The following is a 24,037-nucleotide window of genomic DNA, read 5'->3' as shown; positions in this document are numbered from 1 at the left end:
AAAGGAAACACTGAATTGAAATTAGAAGAATCTCTAAATTACTACACAGAACTGTGGACAGACAAATATTTTAAAAAAGACAACTGGCAAACAATTAACGAAAATGAAAAGGAAATAACTAAAGAAGAATTAGAAATCAGCCTGAAAGAAAGAAGAAACGGAAAAACACCTGGAGAAGATAAGCTAGTTTCAGAACTATATAAATATGCAGAAACAAGATTCAAAGTAAGACTCTTATTATTTTTAAATAAAATTTACTCAACTGGTATCCCCCCAATAGAATGGAAAAAAGCAATAGTGATTCCTATCTTTAAGAAAGGTAATAGAGATGACCCTAAAAATTATAGAGGTATCACTATACTAAATTCCTGTTACAAAATATATAGCAGAATCTTAAATAACAAACTAATGAAATATTCCGAAAACTTTATTCTAGAAGTACAGAATGGATTTAGAAAAGGACGATCATGTATAGACTAGGCCTTTTGCCTAAAATTAATAATAGGGAAAAGAAGAAAATATAATTTACAAACACATATTGCATTTATTGACTTTGAAAAAGCATTTGACAAAGTTAAAAGAAACATATTATTTAACATATTAAAAGAAAGACAAATACCAAATAATATTCTAAAAGCTATCACAAGTATATATGAAAATAATCAAATACAAATAAGATTAAATCTCGAGCTATCATATACAAGAGAGATAAACCAAGGGGTCCTACAGGGATGTCCCCCTCTCAAGAACTCTTTTTAATATATACTTAAATGAAATAATAATAAAATGGAATAAAAATTTACATCAAGGAATTAAACTTTCTCCTAAAGTTAATTTAAACACTCTCCTCTTTGCCGACGACCAAATAATAATTACAAATTCTGAAGATAACTTACAGAAAGCTATTTTAGATCTAAATGAGATATCCAAAAATTATGGAATGGTAATATCAATGGAAAAATCAAAAACTATGGTCTTTAAAGGACAAGATCCAGCAAGAACTAAAATAGTAATAGATAACAAGATCTTAGAACAGGTGAATTCATTTAACTACCTAGGATGTACGATCACATATGAAAATGATAAAGATATAAATGTAAAAATTGCAAAATATTTAAAAATAACAGGTGTAATTAACTCTATATTTAAACCAAACCTAGTTCAAAAAAAACAAACCAGGATAAAAGTATACAATACATTAGCCCTACCAGTCTTAATGTATGGAAGCAAAATCTGGACAATAAAACAAAAAGACAAACAAAGATTAACAACAGCAGAAATGAAGTTTATTGAGAAAAACTGCAAAGTATACTCTATTTGATCACAAAAGAAACGAAGATATTATGAAAGAATTAAACCAAGAAAGAGTAATAGAAAAAATTAAAAAATATAAACATAAATGGATGGAACATGTTCAAAGAATGAAAACAGAAAGATTACCAAAACAAGCCTTAAAGTACAAGCCATTAGGAAAAAGAAACCAGGACGTCCTCTTAAATGATTCAACGATGACTTCTAAGGCCGGAACAGGCAATGCTAGGCCTAAATCCTTGATACATGATGATGATGAAATATTCTTACACAATTCAGTGTATAGCCTGGAGGTCATGAGTAGCTGTACATTCATATTCTGCACTGTTTTTTGCTGCCAGTTTAGTTTAACACATGTTATGTAAAGTTTTGTAATATTTGACAGTAAATTGTATCTGAGAGATACTGCAATCTCCAATGTCAGTATAGTATGGTTTAGTTGTTTTTTTTTTATTCTTTGTTCAATAATTTCTAGATTGTAACTGAAAATAAATAAACCATCGTGTATTACTGAAATAGAAAGCCAAAGGCTTATTTATCATACATGTCCTCTAGGATACGTGCTTTACATTATAGAAAATACTAAGAAAAGTGATCTGGAGCTTACTCACCTTTACTACGAGTTGCCCATAAGGTTGCTTATGCTTGCATCCACCGAAACGTTTAGTTTCTATATATTCAGCATGAAACTCTTGTAGTTTCTATATTTGGCTATGAAATAATGTTGGATTCAAAATCCATTTAATTTGTATCATCATGTATTATATATGCAGTGTTTTTTCTTTATGTGTTATTGCTTGTTTGCCAACGTCTGGAGAGTCATTTTGCTTGTTATCGTAGAATTTATGCCGATAAGAAAAAAAACTAAAACTGTTCAAACAACTCTTGATAACTTCTTTTGATAAAAAATTTGCAGTAAATAATGTAGATACAAGTATTTATTAAACATTTACTTTGCATTCATTTTTTATCTCTTTCCTAAAAGAGTACCATATAAAACGAATTATTAATACAGTAATCGATCATGAACGAATTGTAATTTTTACCATTGATTATTAGATTTGTTTAAAGCGATTTTGATATATGTGGTAACATCGAGGGATTAATTAACCACGTTAATCGGACACCTGTACTAGGGTTGTTCGATAAGTCCATGCAAAGTCTAAGAGATGGCGCCACCAGTACGTATCAAGGTTATTTTTAGTTGCTGTCAACTGTTGGAGGATCACACACCAAGTTTCAGTCAGATAGATCTATTACTCTTGTGTTTGGCGTTCATTTGAATCGATCAAGTACCGTGATTTGTGAAAAATGGATGAGAAAGAATTTCGTGTAGTGATTTTCCATGAACTCGCTTTTTAAAAGGCAAAACGGCTCAAGAAACCAAAGCTAAGCTTGATAAACATTATGGTGAGTCTGCACCTTCAATTAGAATGGTTTATAAGTGGCTTAGTAACTTTCGAAGTGGCCATACGAGCACAAGTGATGTTGAACAAGTGAAGCTCTGTTGAGGTTACTACTCCATGTAATGGGTCATGTATTCATAGCCAGTATAAATTGAAGGAATATTATGCTCCAAAGTCAGTGCAAATGTATCTAGGTGAAATGGCTGCAACAAGGGAACTGATGGAGTTTGAAAGAGGCATTGTGATTTGATGCCATGTTGCAGGCCTGTCTGTTCAGCAAATTATTGACAATTAGGCCATCCCACTCAACAATAAGTGATACAACTGAGATGGAAGTGCAGGGAGTCAACTGCAGGTGCTACCCACAGTGATGACCCACCAAACCACTCACCGAACATAACCATAGGATGCTACGAAGGATAATACGTAAAAACTGTCACTCATCAACCAACATGTTGAAATGCACAGTGTGGGCATCAACTGGAACACGAATTTAAACAAACATTCAGAACCAACAGTCACAACATGATTTCCATGGTAGGATTGCATATGCAAGCCTCACATTATCCAAACCAACACGCAGAGTCATCTTCACTGGTGCAAAGAGCATGTACAATGGGATGTGGAAGCTTGGAAAGCTGTATTATGAAGCGATGAATCACACTACACTCTCTGCTGAGCAGATGGACAGGCATGGGGAGGGATGACCAGTTTTTTTCCGGTCCTGTTTTTTCCAGTCTGGTCTTGGACCTCTGTTTGTGGTGTGACAAACACTGAACTTCAAGAGGTATCTGGATATTCTGGACAATATAATGCCTCCTTCTTTGTGGTGTTTCTACGGAACTAACCATCTCTTTAAGCAAGACAATGTATCATGTCATAAAGCTGCTGCTGCTGCAACATCTCACACCTAGTCTATGCACTGACCCAAGTATCATGCTTTCTAACTTGTTGGTCAATTTTCTTAGTAAAAGCCCACATTTCAGTTCCATACAACTTGATGTGAAATATACAACTGTTGACTATTTTTCTTTTAAGGTTTCTATGATATTTTTCTATGATCTTTTATCCTAGGTAACCATAGGAGATTACTACATCAATTTCTCAGTATTCCATATAATAATATTACTATAATATAAAGTGCTATATGTTTTTAAGCATGTTTCATTTCGTACAAGATTAGAATTAAGTTCTATTTTAAGGCCTATAATCTGTAAAAAGTTTGAAGTTTTTATGATGCCCTTTTCTCCTTCATATATTTCACATCTAAGATAATTAAAAGCAATTAGAAGGAATTAAAAGCAAATAAAAGGAATTGATAAGTACCAGATTGACATAATAGGGGTGACTGAAACAAAAACACAAAACTGGTGAGATCTTCATGAGCAATAAATACAAAATGTTATATTCAGGCAATGACAATCAAGGAAAAGGAGTAACCACAGTATTCAACACTATATATGAGGATAATCTTCTTGAATGGCAGGCAATATCGAGTAAAGTGATGTGGGCAAATATCAGAATGAGGAAAGCAACTGACACAACGAAAAAGGAAAAGTTGGTCTTTGTTGGGGTTCTAAATAACAGAATAGGAAATGATTGTCAGATATACAAAAATATTTTGGGAAAATTTGGAGAAAAGAGCAAAGCTAATAATAATGGCAATTATTTGTTGGATTTCTGCTCAGGACATGAACTGGTTATTATTAACATGATGTTCCAACATAAAATGTGCACAACTTCACATGGAGAGAAGATGCAAGGAATAAGAAAAGTCTCATTGACTATGTTATTGTTGACAGTGATGTTTTCTTACTGGTGCAGAATACCAGATTGTACAGAGGATTTAAAATTGGAAGTGATCACCAATTAGTCTTGAATAGGATAAAATTGAATTTCTTATTGAAAAGAAGAACATGTAAGAAAGTTTTAAAGCAAATAAAAGTTGAGCAGCTCTCAGATGTGAACTGTAAACTAAAAGACACAAACATTATTTATTTTGTTTAACCAGCGATTCCCCAACTAGCATGAACTTCTGTCATGTTGTATCATCATTTTACAATGTGGTTAAGCCAATAAGAATACAATTTGGTTGGCTAAATCCCAAATTGCAAGCCAATCCTCATTCTTTCAGTATCCAACTAGTTACCTTACAGGGTGCACCACAAGAAAGTTAAGATTGGATATTAGGTCAGAAGTCCTGTCGGTTCTCCGCATTCCTTTAAAGGCTATGTGGTGGAGGTCTCTTTTTAGTTATACAGCTTTGACCCATCTTGTTTATTGGAAATGTTGATCTCAGCTCTTTACTTTATGCAGATGATGTTATACTCCTAAACAAATTCAGGACAAGTCTGTAAGATTCCCTGACCAAACTGAATTGCTCCTGTAATAAATTTGGTATGAAGATCAGCATTAAAACGACCAAGACAATGAAAATAGGCAGAAGAATTGAAAATATCAACTGCATTGTGAATGGAGAACCTATAGAACAAGTAAAACATTTCAATTACTTAGGCATGATTTTTAATGAAGATGGTAAATTAAATACAGAAATAAGCAACAGAATCAACAAAGCTGGTGTGATAGGAAGTGAACTGATTAAATTTATATGGAATAAGAGAGAAAGTATAAATTATACATATTTTTGGTCGTAAAATGTTAAAAAATATACGACTTATTGATAAACTGACCATAGATTTTTAATTCGTACATATGTTCGTACAATATTGCCTACCGGTTTCACTAGTAACTGACTAGCTTTTTCAAGGCTTGAAGAGTACAAAACATTGATAAATGCAAAAAAGAATACAAAATTCGTTAGTACCTGTTAGGTAGCTAAGGTAACACGTTCGCGTGACATGTCTGTATGAATTGCGACTTTCTACTTAGTATCATGAACACGTGTTACATGCAAATGCGTAATATGATTATTCGCGTACTGTAGTTCTCTTGAACTGAGAGAATTAATTAGATTTTTCCAAGTATCGTTCAGTATGGCTCCTTGATTTCTGTTTAGGTTGCTGCCTGTATGTAGCACTACTGCCACTTTGAATAATCGATATCTGTAATCATCAACTACATAGGGCATAGAGCTGTTATCCCAGTCTATAGTGTGGTTTGAAGTTGAAAAGTGATGTGCTAAACCGGATGTGATCATTCTGTTGTGATTTACATCGCCAACATGTTCTTTCTGTCTTATGTCCAGGCTTCTCGAAGTTTGTCCAATGTAGGAAAGACCGCACGTGCATGGAATATTATACACAGCTGGATATTTATAAAATGGAACACTGTCCTTAGGAGATCTTAGGACCTATCTAATGCTAGTAGTTGGTTTAAATACAACCCTGATGTTATGGGCTTTTAACAATCTCGCAATTTTGGTGGAAATTGAACCCATAAATGGGATGACTGCTGTTGAAATTTGCTGGGAGATTGTTCTTTCTTGTTTATCTTTGTATAGAAATTTGTTGATGATGTTTCGAGGATAACCATTTTGCAATAGTGTTATAGTGATTTGGGACAGTTCTGTCTGAACTTCTTCGTTGTCGGAGATAAAGTTTCTGGCTCGATTTCTCAACATGTGGATGATCTCTGTTTATGTGACCTATGATGGTTTGAAGAGTAATGTAGAAATCGTCCAGTGTCCATAGGTTTTTTTTGTAAATGGACAATTTGAAATTGTTATCTTGTCTTTTAACTAGTATGTCCAAGAAGTGTAGTGATTTGTTGTTTTCTACTTCAAGAGTAAATTTGATTTTATTGTGGAGTGAGTTGATGATATCTTCATCATATGGCAGGACAACATGGAAAACCTACATATGTTTGTCAATAGAATCAACTCACTCCACAATAAAATCAAATATACTCTAGAAGAAGAAAACAACGAACAACTACACTTCTTGGAAATACTAGTTAAAAGACAAAATAACAATTTCAAACTGTCCATTTACAAAAAACCTACAGCCACTGGACGATTTCTACATTACTCTTCAAACCATCATAGGTCACATAAACAGAGCATCATCCACATGTTGAGAAATCGAGCCAGAAACTTTATCTCTGACAATGAAGAAATTCAAACAGAACTGTCCCAAATCACTATAACACTATCGCAAAATGGTTATCCTCGAAACATCATCAACAAATTTCTATACAAAGATAACCAACAAGAAAGAATAGTCTCCCAGCAAATTTCAACAGCAGTCATCCCCTTTATGGGTTCAATTTCCACCAAAATTGCGAGATTGTTAAAAGCCCATAACATCAGGGTGTATTTAAACCAACTACTAGCATCAGACAGGTTCTAAGGTCTCCTAAGGACAGTGTTCCATTTTATAAATATCCAGGTGTGTATAATATTCCATGCACGTGCAGTCTTTCCTACATTGGACAAACTTCGAGAAGCCTGGAAATAAGACCGAAAGAACATGTTGGCAATGTAAATCACAACAGAACAATCACTTCCGGTTTAGCACATCACTTTTCAACTTCGAACCACACTATAGACTGGGATAACAGCTTTATGCCCTACGTAGTTGATGATTACAGACATCGATTATTCAAAGAAGCGGCAGTAGTACTATGTACAGGCAGCAACCTAAACAGAAATCAAGGGGCCATACTGAACGATACTTGGAAAAATCTAATTAATTCTCTTCTCAGTTCAAGAGAACTACAGTACGCGAATAATCATATTACGCATTTGCATGTAATGCATGTTCACGATACTTAGTAGAAAGTCGCAATTCATACAGACATGTCACACGAACATGTTACCTTAGCTACCTAACAGGTACTATCGTTTTTTGTATTCTTAAACCTTTTTTGCATTTATCGATTTTTTTGTACTGTGCAAGCCTTGAAAAAGCTAGTCAGTTACTAGCGAAACCGGTAGGCAATATTGTACGAACATACGTACGAATTAAAAATCTATGGTCAGTTTATCAATAAGAGAGAAAGTAGTCAAAACACTAAATTAGCTGTATACAAGACAGTGTTCAAAACCAATTTTAACTTATGGATATGGATCTGAGGGCTAGATTAGAGATAAAACACTTGACTAAAGACTAGAGACTGCAGATATGAGAATCCTGAGAAACATTAGGGTTGTGAACAGATGACATCAATGGCAATATCATATTAAAAATGAAGATAATTGAAAAGAACTAGACATTGTTAGCATACAGGAATGTGTTAGCAGAGCTAATCTCAAGTTTTGTCACTTAAATAGAATAGGAGAGGAAAGATTAGCAAAACAAGTGTTCTCTGCTAGGTTGGCAGGAAAAGACAGAGGAAGAACAAGATATAGGTGGACTGATACAGTTAAAATTGCCTTAGAAGGAAGAAATATAAGATCTGATAATTTGTAGTCTTGACAGATAACATATTGATTTGGAGGAAAATTGTTGATAGTAAGTGAGTAATGATGTAAGTTTTTCAGTAGACTTTCATAACATCCTGTGCACCCTCTTGAGGGTTTATGTGAGAAATTTGATGTTGACATATATATTATAGACATTGATTTATAGACCGTTTTTCGAATATGTTTTTATTTATTGTCATTTCATTATCTTTGTATATATTCAGTACTGTTTGTAATAAATATACTAGGTATATTTATTCTTTGTAAATATTAAAACAATATGTGTCTATTACTTTATGAAATGATATTTCATAATCTGCAAGGGTTGTTTGAAAAGTCTGGTAAAAAAATAAGTTACATATTTTTTGGAAAAATCACCTTTATTTCTCAACATAGTCTCCATTGAGGTCTACACATTTGGTCTAGCAAGTTTCCAATTTTTTTATCTCATCTAAAAATTACATTTTGTCAAATTGTGCAAAATAGTCATTGACAGCTTTCATGACATCCTCACTCAAAGAAAATATTTTCCCACCGAGCCAAATTTTTAAGTTTAGGAACAAGAAGTGACATGGGGCCAAGTCCAGAGAATATAGTGGATGTGAAACCAATTCGAACCTCAATTCGTGCAATTTTGCCATTGCGACGGCCGATGTGTGGGATGGTGCATTGTCTTGATGAAAGAGCACTTTTTGTGCAGCAATCTTGGCTATTTTTTTCTTCAGTTCTTCTTTTAAACAGTTCAACAATGACGCATAATAGACTCCTGTTATTGTCTTACCTTTTTCCAAATAGTCTATCATGATAATTCCTTGGGAATCCCAAAAAACAGTGGCCGTCACCTTCCCAGATGACAAATGGTCTTCACTTTTGGTGCTCTCTCACCGGGCATTGTCCACTGTTTTGAATGCTGCTTGGACTCAGGTGTGTAGCTGTGGATCCAAGTTTCGTCTATAGTCACGAATCAATGCAAAATATCCTGCAAATTGTGATTAAACATTGCCAAACACTGCACTGAAAGTCTTTTCGCATGCGTTCTTGAACAACAGTCAATAATTGCGGCACCCATCACACACACACACACAGCTTTTTTATATGCAATTTTTGGTGCAGGATATTATACACCATTCAGTTAAGATGCCAACAATCTTGGCAATCTCATGCATTTTCACTCGGCGGTCTTCCAAAGTGATACCATGGATTTTGTCAATCATTTCCTTCATAGTGATCTCAGTCGGGCGTCCAGAGCATGCTTCATCTTCGATGGACTTACGAGCACGTTTAAACTCATATATCCAAAAATAAATAGTCTTTAATGCTGGTGCAGAGTCCTCACGAACTGCATCTAACTCGGGCTTGATCTGCGCAATTATCCATTCTTCAAATAAAAGTGTTTTATTACTGCATGAAAGTCATTTTTCTCGATTTTTTGAAAAATGTGAGCACAGTCATTTTAAATGTTTGCAAAATGAGAACTATGCGTCGCATGTGGTTAAAATTTTGCCATGGGTCATGAAAAAATAACACATGTGCCGACACACTGATATGAATGAACAAATTGTATCACCGTCTATTGGAAATTTACCAAACTTTTCAAATAATGAGTTTCTAAATAAAATTCTCTTCTTTTCTCTATATGTAGTTTTAAACAAAATTTTGAATCCATTGTGAGTATCCATTTCTAAATCTATTTTCACATTCTAATAATATTTTTTCTGTACATATTTTTAACCTTCCAATAATTATTCTACTATATATTCTGTAGCACGTATTCAATAAACTAATTACTCTATAATTAGCAGGTTTTCTTATATTTTTTTTATAAATACTGGCATTATCACACTTAATAAAAGTATGGATATATTTTATATAAAAATTTTAATAATCTTTGATGAAATTTTTTTCCAAATTTATGCAGTTCAGTTTATCCCATCTGCTGATTTACCATTTTTTATTTTACTTAAGTGTCCTTTAATTCTTTCACTGTTATTACATCATCTAAAGATTGATGATTGGATTCAAGAGTTTGAGGAGAATACACGTGTTTACTACATAATCTTGTTCTTTAGGCTATATTGCTCTACTTATGGAGTTATTCTGCGAATCTTGCACTCCACTGGCTCTAACCCTGCCCGAATTCCTACTGTCCTCCCCCCCCTCTGCATGAAATATGTACGAGGTCAATGGCGCATAGGTCCCACCTGTAATTAGGCAAAGTGGTGGATGTATGGTCTTTAGGGAGGTAGGCAATTCGTGAAGAGCCAAGTAAGTTCACAGTTTCTTCCCACAACACTGCAATACTTACTGATTTCTTTCTCACAAATACTGCTAGTAGACCACCTCAGTCTACAGGAGTTTTTGCTGGCAGGTTCCTAGCCCTGCGGAATTATATTTGTAGGCCAACAGGCTTACTTTACTGCTCTCAAACAGTTCCAGCTAGCAGGAGAAGACGCCACCTCGGTATGAAAGCATCAAGAAGCAGATCTGGATCCTTAATAGGGAGCAGTCACTGGAGGTGTGGAAGTTCGTAATGAACAAGCTTGAATCTGACTGGCTGGGTTTTATAAAGCAATACACTCAAACTAATGATTAGGATGAGAGGAGAGGATACTCAAGGAGAATTCACTACTGTTCTGCCATCAAAACTCTCCTGCCAAAACAACTCATGGCGGGGGGGGGGCATTCAAATAAAAGACGCGGAACTACAGAAGACCAGATCAATGAAGACTCACCAACACTGGATGTCCCGAGGAACACCGAAAAGGTTCTCCTTGTTATATTAAGGGTAAAGGATAAATGGACGACTGTCTCAGTGGTCCATTTATCCCAGGAATATGAGATATTATGTTCTCCAGGACATCTCATATTCCTGGGCTAAAAACCTAGAAACCTAAGAATCAAAATCTAGCCAGCCTCAGTAACTGACCATAGGCAAATGACAAAGCTAATGGACAACAAAAGTCTTTTTACTCAGAGGTGATGCCTTTACTGAAGGCATCACCCCTGAAGAAATCACTGCTGACCTTATGAGTCAGGGCCTGATCCCAGTCAAAGTGAGCAAGATGCTCAGGTCAGATAAACGGCCTATACCACTGGTGCTGGTAGAGATTAACAAAATGCAGAAAAAGATAAACGAACTGACTGCTATCTGTGGCCCCAGAATTTCTACTGAGCCGCTAGAAAAAAGTTGTCAGCTGGCAGTGCCATAGGTTTGTCCATGACCAAAAACTATGCAAGGCCAACTTCAGGTGTCAAAAATGTGGTGAGGGCCACCAGACCATCGCATGCACCAAACCAAGATCCATGACAGCTAAATGCGTCAACTGCGGAGGACCTCACCCTGCCAACTACAAGGGGTGCATTGGACACCCAAAGAACCGCAGGGCAGCAAAAGCTGCCCTTCTACCACCCTGCAGCAACACTCAAGGCAGCCGTGCAGGTCGCCCTCCAGTCCAAATAATCTCTAATTCGACAACTCAGGAAGGAAAACAAACTGCAACGGTGACCAAAACTTATGCCGAGGCCACACGAACTAAGGCTATTCCATCCCATGAACAAATAAGTTTTAATCTAACGTCAGTATTAACTGCCTCACTAGCCACCATGCTATAGGAATAAAGCATGACAAATCCTTCGCCATCCTCCACGAAAAGATTCCTGCAAGGTTCCCATTCAATTCTGACAGCCCTCAATCGTGAATAAAAGAAAATACAAACCTAACTCCCTCATCAACACTGCGTGGAACACAAATGGACTGAGCAACAAAATCCTTGAACTGCAAGAATTCACTCACAGATACAATCCTGATATAGTCTTAGTAAATAAAACACATCTCAGGCCAGCTAATAGTCCTAAATTACGGGGCTACATATTATACAAAACAAATAGACTCACTGCCAGTGGAGGAGGCACAGCTGTATTTGTTAAAAACTATCTAAGCCACAACGCCCTGCCCGATCCACAAACCAAGAACATGGAGATAACAAGTATTGAAGTTCACACAAACAATGCTGGTAGTATCAAAATTTATGCTGTATAATCCACCGAGCATTCCATTACTGGTATCTGACTTGGACTCCATTCTTGGCTCCACAGACTCCATCATTATGGCTGGAGACTTTAATGCCAAGCATACAGCTTGGCAGCTCCACAATCAACAATAAAGGTCATATTTTAACAATTATTTAACATGAAACTCTATAGTTATAGCTAGACCCACAGAGCCCACCCATTACAGCCCAGCTGGAAGCTCAGATGTACTCGACATCGCCATTCTCAGAAACATCAGATACCAATATCAACTGGAAATGCTAAATGAGTTATCTTCTGACCACAACCCCCATTCTGCTTAAGTTCAGTACACAAGAGCAATTCTCTCCTCCGCACTCCTTTATATCTTGGGACAAGCTCTCCAGAACTCCCTCAGATCACATCGGCCCAGCACCTATTACCAACTATAAACAGGAGATAGAAATAGCCGTAAACAACCTTACCCACCAAATCAAAAAAGCAATAGCATCAGTTATACAAACCACAGTCTTTCACCTAAGCAGGCAGATCCCTGAGGAAATCATGGACCTAATGAAAGCAAAAAACAAGCCAGGAAGAGATACCATAATACAAGAGTCCCCCGCAAGATAAACTAATTCTGAATAATTTAAAACAAACAAGTCCGTGAAGCTCTGAAAAAACATCGAAACCACGATTGCGAAACAAAATTGACTAATCTAAACCCAGAGGACAACTCCATCTGGAAATTCTTGAGAACCCTCTGCACTAAAAGCCAATCTATACCCCCAATACAGACCAAGAAAGGAATTGCTCACACAGACAAAGAAAAAGCAGAAGCTCTAATTGAGTCTGGAAACACAATGTAACCCCCTTCTTATGAAAATCTAAACATCAATCTTATCTACAAGATTCACCGCCAGGTCAAGCAGGTTTTAAGACAACAAAAGGATAACTCAGAACCTATCACACCCACTTCTCCAGCAGAAATTATAAATATCATAACCCATCTGAACAACAATAAGTCTTCGGTTCCAGATGAAATCACCAACAGAATCAAATTACTCCCTAGAAAAGCTATAGTGCATCTAGTCAACAAAATCAACGCCATCCTTAGATTCCAGCACTTTCCCATAACTTGGAAGACAGCCGACATCACACCTATAAAAAAGATTGGAAAGAACCCTCAACTCCCTGAAAGCTACAGACCTATCAGTCATCTATCCAGCCTTGGAAAGGTTGCTGAAAAAGTTGTCCTAACAAGACTTCAATCAGCAATGGATAATTTAGGAATTATTCCGAATGAGCAATTCGGATTCAAGAAGAATCATAGCACTATACAAAAAATACGGTGACTAGTCGAACATATCTAGTCAGTGTATAAGGTGTGGAATCAGAGTCTTCTCTATAAACTCATTAAATTCAATATACCAATCAAGCTAATAAAAATTATTGATACATACCACAAAGGCAGATATGTGCAAGTTAAAATAAATGAAACTATATCAACCAGACGCAAGATCCTAGCAGGTTGCCACAGGGCTCACTTCTGGGTCCCCCTTCTATCTACATAGCTGATATCCCTCAAAACCCAAGTACAACAATCACTGCATTATATGCAGATGACACCGCTCTACCAGCAAGATCTCTCAGTCCCCCAACTGGCAATCAGAAGACTCCAAAGCAGTATTCATACACTGGAGAAGTGGCCGATGGACTGGAGGATCCAAGCAAATTCCCCAAAAAGTTCAGCCATACTGTTTTCCAAAATGAAGGTCCAGATTAAGGAGGACTTACACCTATTAGGAGTTAAGATTCCATGGCAGACTTAAGTCAAATATCTTGGCATGATGCTTGACAAAAAAAACTCCAATTCAGCAGTCATATAAAACACGTAGGCTCGAAGACATCCAAAGTAATCAAGCAACTCTACCCCATGATCAACAACAAAAGCAAACTGGATACATTGAACAAACTACTTATATACAAGATGGTAATAAGCCGAGTCATCACTTATGCATCTCCTGCAAGGAGCCATACCTCGAATACAAATAAGCAAAAATTACAGAGAATACAGAACAAATGACTGAGGATGAGTCTGGATGCTCCATGGTTCATTAGAAACTCCCAGATTCATAGAGAAGTCAACATTCCCTACATCTCCTCCCTCCTCCATGATCTAGCCAAAATGTTCTTCATCATGACAAGCAATCATCCAAACCAGCTGATCAAACAAGTTTCGGACTACAATGAAGAAGAATGCTACAAATACAAAAGACCCAAGTCAATCCTATGCTCAGCTGAACACAGCTAATCTCACTGCCCTTCCAGGAAGAGCTTAAAGCTCAATAACTCTCCACTCAAAGAACTTCCCTCTGAGACAAAGGGGAATGTGAAAAGCATATATGCTACACCCATCAAACCAGTAATGTTCTGCATACATCATCTAAATCATTTTGTAAGTTTCCAGCATCATTTTTATGCTAGTATTATCTATTAAAAGATATGTAAAATAAAATCATCATCATCATCATGCGTATCAAGGATTTAGGTCTAGCATGGCCAGTTCCGACCTTAGAAGTCATCGTTGAATCGTTTAAGAGGATGTCCTGGTTTTCTTTTTCCTAATGGCTTGTACTTTAAGACTTGTTTTGGTAATCTTTCTGTTTTCATTCTTTGAACGTGTTCCATCCAGTTATGTTTATATTTTTTAATTTTTTCTATTACTGGTTCTTGGTTTAATTCTTCCATAAGTTCTTCGTTTCTTTTGTGATCAAATAGGGTATACTTTGCAGTTTTTCTCATAAACTTCATTTCTGCTGTTATTAATCTTTGTCTTTTTTGTTTTATTGTCCAGATTTCGCTTCCATACATTAAGACTGGTAGGGCTAATGTATTGTATACTTTTAGTCTGGTTTGTTTTTGAACTAGGTTTGGTTTAAATATAGTTAATTACACCTGTTATTTTTAAATATTTTGCAATTTTTACGTTTATATCTTTTTCATTTTCATATGTGATCATACATCCTACTTAATTAAATGAATTCACCTGTTCTAAGATCTTGTTATCTATTACTATTTTAGTTCTTGCTGGATCTTGTCCTTTAAAGGCCATAGTTTTTGATTTTTCTGTTGATATTATCATAGCATAATCTTTGGCTATCTCATTTAGATCTAAAATAACTTTCTGTAAGTTATCTTCAGAATTTTTAATTATTATTTGGTCGTCAGCAAAAAGAAGAGTGTTTAAGTTCACTGTAGGAGAAAGTTTAATTCCTTGATGTAAATTTTTATTCCATTTTATTAATATTTCATTTAAGTAGATATTAAAAAGAGTTGCTGAGAGGGGACATCCCTGTCAGACCCCTTGGTTTATCTCTCTCGTATATGATAGCTCGTGATTTAATCTTATTTGTATTTGATTATTTTCATATATACTGGTGATAGCTTTTAGGATATTATTTGGTATTTGTCTTTCTTTTAATATGTTAAATAATATGTTTCTTTTAACTTTGTCAAATGCTTTTTCAAAGTCAATAAATGCAATATGTGTTTCTAAATTGTATTCTCTTCTTTTCTCTATTATTAATTTTAGGCAAAAGGCCGGGCTTATACATGATAGACCTTTTCTAAATCCATTCCGTACTTCTAAAATAAAGTTTTCAGAATATTTCATTAGTTTGCTATTTAAGATAATATTTTGTAACAGGAATTTAGTATACTGATACCTCTATAGTTTTTAGGGTTATCTCTATTACCTTTTTTAAAGATAGGAATCACAATTGCTTTTTTCCATTCTATTGGGGGGATACCAGTTGAATAAATTTTATTTAAAAATAATAAGAGTCTTTCTTTGATTCTTGTTCCTGTGTATTTATATAGTTCTGAACCTAGTTTATCTTCTCCAGGTGATTTTCTGTTTCTTGTTTCTTTCAGGCTGATTTCTAATTCTTCTTTAGTTATTTCCTTTTCATTTTTGTTAACTGTTTGCCAGTTGTATTTTTTAAAATATTTGTCTGTCCACAATTCCGTGTAGTAATTTAGAAATTCTTCTAATTTCAATTCGGCATTTAATTTTATGTTTTCTTTGGTATCTGCATTTAGGTGTTTCAAAATCTTATATACATTGGGTCTTATTTTATATAAATCATGTTCTAAATTAGAAACAAATTTGTTCCATGATTCTCTATGTCTTTTTCTGACTTCTCTTTTAGCTATTATGGCTCTTATTCTTTTATATTCTATTTCATCTTCTAATCTTTTACTGCTTAACCATTTGTGATAGGCTTCTTTTTTCTTTTTGATTATTTCTTTGATTGTATCATCCCAGATCTTCAGTTTTTTCCTTTTATTGAATTTTGTGGTCTTTCCTAAGCTTTCATTTGCTGCTGTATTTAGCATCATTATATTAAGCCATTCTATTTCTATTTCTTCATTTTGTTTTATTTTATGTAGATATTGGTTAATTCTTTGTTCACATAGCCATTGTACATTTGTGTCATTCAATAGTCTAGTTTTATAAACAAATGTTTCAAATTTTCTTTCTGTTCTTGTTACTTGTAGCCATTTAGGTGGTAATCTTAATTTTATTTTAACAAGGAAGTGGTCACATCTTATTTCATATCCTCTGTGAACTCTAACATCTAGTGAAAATTTTGATGTCTTTTCATTTAATATGAAGTAATCTAATATTGATTTCCATCCTCTTGCTGCCCAAGTATATTTATGTATGTCTTTATGTTTATAGAAGGAATTCATTATTTTTAGGTAATTATAAACTACAAAGTCAATCAATTTTTTACCATTCCTGTTTAGAGTATGTTCTCCATGTATTCCTATATTATTATTAATTTTCGTGTTTCCAATTCTTGCATTTAAGTCTCCTGCTAAAATTATGTAATCATTTTTATTTATTTTATTATATATGTTTTGTAGGTGATTATAAAAATCAATATTAACCTGTTCTCTTCCTCCTTCTGGGCCATATAAACCAATTATTGTTAAATAGCCTCTATCTATTTTTATTCTAGCTTCTATTATTCTTTCATTCCATAATTTATAATGTTTTAACTGTTTTGAAAGGGAGTTATGAATCCAAATATCATGACTCCTGCTTGTGCTCTTTGGTCTCTGTCGACTCCACTGTATATCACATTAAAATTTTCGGTTCTCATAGTTCCTTTTAATTTCTTTTTGTGTTTCAGTGATTACTGCTATTTTAAAATTTTTTTCGTTTAATAACTGGTCTAATTCTCTTTCTTTATATACTATTCCTCTTACATTCCAGTTTGCTATGTGTATTATATTTTGTCGTTTTTTTCAATTTTTGTTTTACCTTTTTCATTCCATGGTCGTTTTCCATAGATTTTATCTGATTATCTTTTTCTGTCAGCTTACAAGTAGAATTATGTTCTCCATGTCAGGGGACTAGCCTGACGATGGAATAAATGATGATGGAGTAAAATAAAATCTACTTAATAAATTATCTTTGCAAATAATATATTTATTATTTTTTTATCTATTCATAATGCTTTAGTATTTTACATACATACAGAGTTAAATGACATACAGAGTAAATTGTTTTTTACTCTGTATGTCATTTATATATATACATATATATATTTAAAAGTAACACGTGGATATTAATTGGTATTACTAAGACAAGGGAGAAAAAAATCAGGTAAGATCTTACTAAATAATAAGTACAGGATGCTATATTCAGGCAACAGTAATCAAGAAAAAGAAGGACAAGCAATAGTATTCAACACAAAACATGAAGATAAACTTCTTGATTGAAAGGCAGTTTCAAGTAGAGTGATGTGGGCACACTTCAAAATTGGGAAATAGACAATTAAAGTTATTTGTGCCTATGGTCCCACAGCAGGTTCTTATAATGAAGAAGTGGAAGAATTTTGAGTCACTGGAACAGGCAGCTGACAAAGAAAATGGAAAAAGTAGTCCTTGTTGGAGACCTAAACAGCAGAATAGGAAATGAATCCAACCAGGCATATACAAATGTTTCGGGAAAATTTGGAGAAAATGGCAAAGGTAATAATAATAGTAAGTATTTGCTGGATTTCAGCTCAAGATAGAGACTAGTCATTACTAACACTATGTTCCAACATAAAGATGGAAAGAAGTCACAAGAAATAAGAAAAGCCTTATTGATAAAACAGGATAAAAATGGATATCACATTAAAAAAAAGAACACAGGTAAGAAAAGCTCTTTTTTAATAAACAATTAAAGTTAAGCAAGCAGCTTTTATAGGTAAACTGTAGACTCAACTACACAAACATTATTGAAGAAAATTTGAGAATCAAGAACGTATAGAGAATTTGAAACCCCCTGAATTGACCATTCTTAGTGCTTGTATAAACAGGATAAAAATGGATATTACATTAAAAAAGTACATATGTAAGAAAGTTTTTCAAGAATTAAAGTTGAGCAGCTTTTACAGGTAAACTGTAGACTCAACTATACAAATATTATTGAAGAAATTTTGCAGTTTGAAAACAAGAACCAAATCTTGGAGTCTAACTGGCAACCGCTGAAGAAGACATTGATTCATCTAGGGAAGTATGTGTGAAGTTGTCTGTAAGGATAGAAAATAAGAACTCCATAGTGGACACAGGAAGTTAAAAAAGCATTTATGGAAAAGAAAAAAGCATACCACAAGTACCTAGCAAATAAGTTGGCAGGTGCACTTAAAGAATATACTGAAAAATGTAAGAGAAATAAGCTAGGTAAAAGTAGATAAACAAAAGTCATGGGAAGACTGGTAAGAATATAGAAAATAAATTTCAGGAAAGTGGCAAAATGTTCTGGAGGCTATTGAAAAGTACTATTTCCTACTTAGAAATTAGGAAAGAGTGCTGTAAAAGAAATCAAACATGATAAAAGTGACATGAAAACTGAAGATAAGGATATCCTAGATGTCTGGAGTAATTACTTTGTAAGACTGTTAAATGAAACAAGCAGTTACAAAATCATACTAGCACATTTTCAAGAGGAAAACAAAGGGGAGTACATATAAATAACTGAGGTAGAAAAAGCTGTCAAAAACTTGAAATGTGGAAAGGCAGCTGGAATTGATGATATTCGACCAGAATTGCTTAAGTATGAAGGTATAAAAGTTTTGCAGTTGCTACAATGCACAATTCAGAGGGCCTAGTCAGAAGATCGAATTCCAGATGATTGAAGTAGAGCACTAATAGTTTCCATCTATAAAAAAGGGAACAAAGCTAAATGTGAGAATTACAGAGGAATTTCTGTACTAATTGTTTCAATAAGATTTATGCAAGCAGACTTCAAAAGAGGTTGAGAAAGATTGTGAAAGTGAAACTTGGAAAAGAACAAGCTGGGCTCAGGACAAATAGAGATTGTCAAGATAAGAATTTTACTTTACAACAAACAGTTTTGAAATCATGGGAATATGACAAGGATCTGTATTTAAGTTTTGTTGATCTGGAAAAGGCAGGGTGCCCAGAGCCAAGCTTTTCAAAACACTACAATTATATTGGGTAAATAGTCAAAAATTTGAAATGTGGAAAGGCAGCTGGAGTAGACGATATTCAATTAAAAATGCTCAAATATGGAGATATAAAAGTTTTGCAGTGGGCACACTGCATAATTCAGAGGGCCTGGGCAGAAGGTCAAATTCTAGATGATTAGAGTAGAGATCTCATAGCACCCATCTATAAAAAAAGAGAATAAAGCTGATTGTGAGAATTACAGAGGAATTTCTCTACTAAATGTTCCCAATAAGATTTATGCAAGCATACTTGAAAAGGATTCAGGCCAAATAGAGGTTGTCAGGATCAGATTTTCACTTTACAACAAATAGATGAGAAATCATGGGATAAGGATCTGTACTCAAATTTTATAGATCTGGAAAAAGGCACAGGTGTCCAGAGAAAAGCTTTCCAAAACACTACAATTACATGGGGTAAATGGATCATTATGATCATTATACAGAGCAATAAATAGTCTATATTTAAGTTTTAAGTCAGCAGTTAGAATTGAAGGAAATACAGGAAGATGGTTTGATGTAAAATCAGGATAAAGACAGGGATGCACATTATCTTCAGTCTTATTCGTCATCTATATGTATCACATTATGAAAGAAAGTGACATTAGTTCTGATATTAGAATTGGAGATGTTACACTTAGCTTTTTGCTTTATGCAGATAATATTGTACTCCTAACCACATCAACTGCTAGTATCCAGGATTCTCTAACTAAACTAAATAACAGATGTAATAAATTTGGCATGAAAATCAGCAATAAAAAGAAAAAAATTTGAAAATAGGTAGGAACAACATGGAAAACTTCAGCTGCATCCTCAAAGGGGATCTCAGATAAAATATTTCATATATTTTGGCATCGTTTTTAGTGAAGATCTTCTTCTGCAGCTTTTCCCACTTATCCACAACTTCCTGTCTTGGGCTGTAGCCACATACAAGTTCTTCATCCTCGAGTCCTCCTCCACCATCTCCCTCCATCTCTTCTTTGGCCGTCCGCGCTTCCTCTTCCCCTGCACATTCATCTGCATGACCTTTCTTCCCACATACTCTTCCTCCCTCCTCATCACATGACCAAACCATCTCAACCCTTGCCTCCTGTATCTTTGCTCCTAAGTTCGTAACTTTCACCATTCTCCCTTACATAGTCATTTCTCAGATGATCCTTTCTGGTCACACTGCACATCCACCTAACCATTCTCATCTCTGCTACCTCCATCCTGCTGATGTTATTTTTCCTCAGGGCCACAGTTTCCAAAGCATATGTCATAGTTGGTCTCACTACTGTCCTGTAAATTTTGCCGTTTAGATTGATCGGCACCCTCTTATCACATAGCACTCCAGCCATCTCTCTCCAGTTCCTCCATCCTGCTTGTATCCTGCATCCCACTTCCTTCTCAGCCTCACCATCCTCTTTCACTGTTGAACCTAAGTATCTAAAGTCACTGACCTTCCTGATGACATTTCCTTCCAGCTCCAGATCTGTCTCCTGGCTGTCATTCAGTCTTACTTCTGCTCAGTCTCATACCTCTCTCTCTCTCTCTTCCAGTACTTTCCAGTTTGGCTGCCACTTCTTCTCTTGATTCTGCACACAGCACGATGTCATCTGCATACAACATAGTCCAAGGTGCGTCTTCTCTCACTTCTTCTGTTTTTAGCGAAGATGACATATTAAATTTGGAAATATACAACAGATTAAACAAAGCTGATATGGTGAGCAGCCAGCTGAATAAATATTTACATGGAATAAGAGAGAAATTAGTCAAAACACTAGCAATATACGAGAAGTGTTCAAATCAGTTTTAAGTTATCAATCTGAGAGTTATTAGAAATAAAGCACTTGATAAGACTAGAGGCCACAGATACGAGTGTTCTGTGAAAAATTAGGGAAGCAAACTGATGGCATCAATGGCAGAATCATATTAAAAATGAAGATATTAGAAAGAAATGTGACTCTGTTAGCATTCAAGAATATATGAGCAAGGGGTTAATCTAAGGTATGGCCACTAAAATAGAATGGAAAAGGAAAGGTTAGCAAAGCAGTGTTTGATGCCAATATGGCAGGAGAGAGATCCAAAGGAAGACCAAAGTCTAGGTAGATTGGTTCAGTCAGAAATGCCTTAGAACAAAATGATAGATATGACAATATTGGAGTGCAGGCAAGTAATGGTCTAATTTGAAAGAAAATTGAGGGTACATATGAGGAAACTGATGATAATATATATATATATATATATATATATATAAACTTAAAATCAGAATTATATTTGATATTTTCTATATCATTAAGACAGTTCATCAATATTAACTTTACCAAAATAAAATGAAAAAAAAAAAAAAATGGAAACTGGCAAGCCACATATATTAAACACTACAAACATGTGTCCACCCTATGTAGAAGAAATGCATCAAATGAGTCAAGTGAATCCCCTCATGATGTGCAATACCTGCAAGACGCAACCCAGCATGAATGTATTAAAATACAGAAATGTGCACTGTTTAATAGGAATCAGTATAAAAGCATTTCTTTACCAGGTGAAGTATCTTGGTTAACAGAACGTTTTATTTCAACATCATCTGATCTGTCTTCAAATCTGCTCTTTGCAGGGGATCGGCTTCTATCCCTTCTTCGTTCTCTATCATAGTCTCGATTTCGATTTTTCAGTTTTTCTCGCTCACCTCTTTCATCATCTAGAAGAATTAAAATATTAAAATTAACCATCAGAGTTTTACTAAAGGGAAAAGATATTTTGTGAGATATGATATCAAATCTACTCAGTTTAACCTAACCAAAATATGCATGGAGCAGGTAATTATTACTGACAACAGTAGATCAACAGAAATCTAAAATTAAGCTCGAAATTAAATTCAAAACCAATTTACTTTTAAAATGAAGTGCAATCTTTTTACCAGAATTTTTCTGGTACCATATTAGTATCAGTAAAAAATTAAGATAATGAAAAACAAATTAAAAGCAAAGTGAGTTTATCTGCCTGTTTTGTAGTTTGAAATACTACCTCCATATTAGATCAACAACTCAACTTCAGATAAATGAAAATTTTTTATATTCAAAATGGGATTTGACACCTTGTTCTTTCCAAGAGAAGGGGAATGCCATGTGTCTTTGTGATTGCACTGTACGGACAGAGTAAACACAAAGCATGAATGAGACCTGGATATGTATACAACCTGTTGAATACAGTGGCTCTGTCTATATAGCATAATTCTAAGCGTTCTGTTGGTGTTTTCTTGAAGAGTTGATGACCATTATGGTTCAGAGCAGGGTGCTTTTAAGCAGCTTCATGTGGCTGACTCTTTTAAATCTTCTGTCTAAATTATCTATGTAAAATATCAGTGTTTTTAATGTAATGAAAGGGGACTGTGGAGGGCCTATTTTCTGATATTCAAACTTTCTTTGTTGTATTGATTAATATAGGCCATTGGGCCACTAATGGCAGGTGAAGCACAATGTACAGTTTCTATCAAGCAGAAGTGGTGGGCCTGTTTTCACAAAAGGAGATCTGGTACAGTAAGCATTCCCATTTTAAAAGGATATCTTCCTTGTTGAAGGAAGATATACCTTCTTGCCTAACTTCCTCAAGGAAGTTAGGCAAGAATGTCAACTTTCTCCTCATCTATCTTTAGTATCTATGCTGAGGACATCATGCACTCATAATGCCATTATGAGCTTAACACAGGAATTAGGATAGCTAGTGGATTGATCAGTAATCTGGGATATGCTGATGATACAGTATTCCTTTGTAATGACAAGAAAAACTAGAATGAATCCTTGACAAAGTTAATGAAATCAGTAAAAACAGAGGATATCAACTCAATCCTAGAAAGTCAAAGATTATGGTTCTCAAAGGAAATATAGGCAAGGAAGTGCCTGAAAAAACAGGAAAAAACCGAGGAAGTCAGCAAGTTTGATTGCATTGGATCCATTACTAATGTGAAGAATTGCTGTTCAGAAAACACCAGAAGACTAGCAATGACCAAAAGCAACTAACCTATCACTTATTTAGGTTCTGAATCGCTCATCGTAAGTTGCTGTTGAAAAACAGCTGCATCCAGAAATCTGGCAGGATGGATCTATCTTCACAAGAACAAAGTTGAGAATTCTGGATGCAGCTGTTTTACAACAGCAACTTACGATGAGAGATTCAGAACCTAAATAAGTGATAGGTTAGTTGCTTTTGAGAAGCAGTGTTACAGAAGGCTGTTGAGGATACTATTATACTGAAAGATGGGGAAATGGATTGTTCCTAGAAAAGATCAGCAGAACTTTAAGGTTCCTTAAAGATACTGACAGAAAAAAGTTGAAACACTTTGGACACATTGAAAGGATGACTTCTCAAAACAATAATAGAAAGTCAAGTCCCTGGGGAAAAAGGAAGGGTAGATTTTCATATGAGATGGATGGATGGAT

The 24,037-nt window shown here is 34.9% G+C and overlaps 1 protein-coding gene across 1 annotated transcript in view; it reads right to left on the bottom strand.

Moving 5' to 3' along the window:
• The window catches only part of Pitslre (cyclin dependent kinase 11B pitslre), a 213,282-nt gene that overhangs the window by 132,331 nt on the left and 56,914 nt on the right, over positions 1-24,037 (bottom strand). Inside the window, exon 6 of the mRNA XM_090399488.1 lies at positions 22,141-22,299. Within this exon, the coding sequence (XP_090255614.1) occupies positions 22,141-22,299 (159 nt within the window). The remainder of the gene's footprint in view (positions 1-22,140; positions 22,300-24,037) is intronic.

Source organism: Typopeltis vanoorti, chromosome 1 (assembly GCF_054136105.1).
Source record: "Typopeltis vanoorti isolate ZY-2024b chromosome 1, IOZ_Tvanoo_1.0, whole genome shotgun sequence".
In the NCBI taxonomy this organism is placed as follows: Eukaryota; Metazoa; Arthropoda; class Arachnida; order Uropygi; family Thelyphonidae; genus Typopeltis; species Typopeltis vanoorti.
This window is presented reverse-complemented; position numbering and strand designations above follow the sequence as displayed.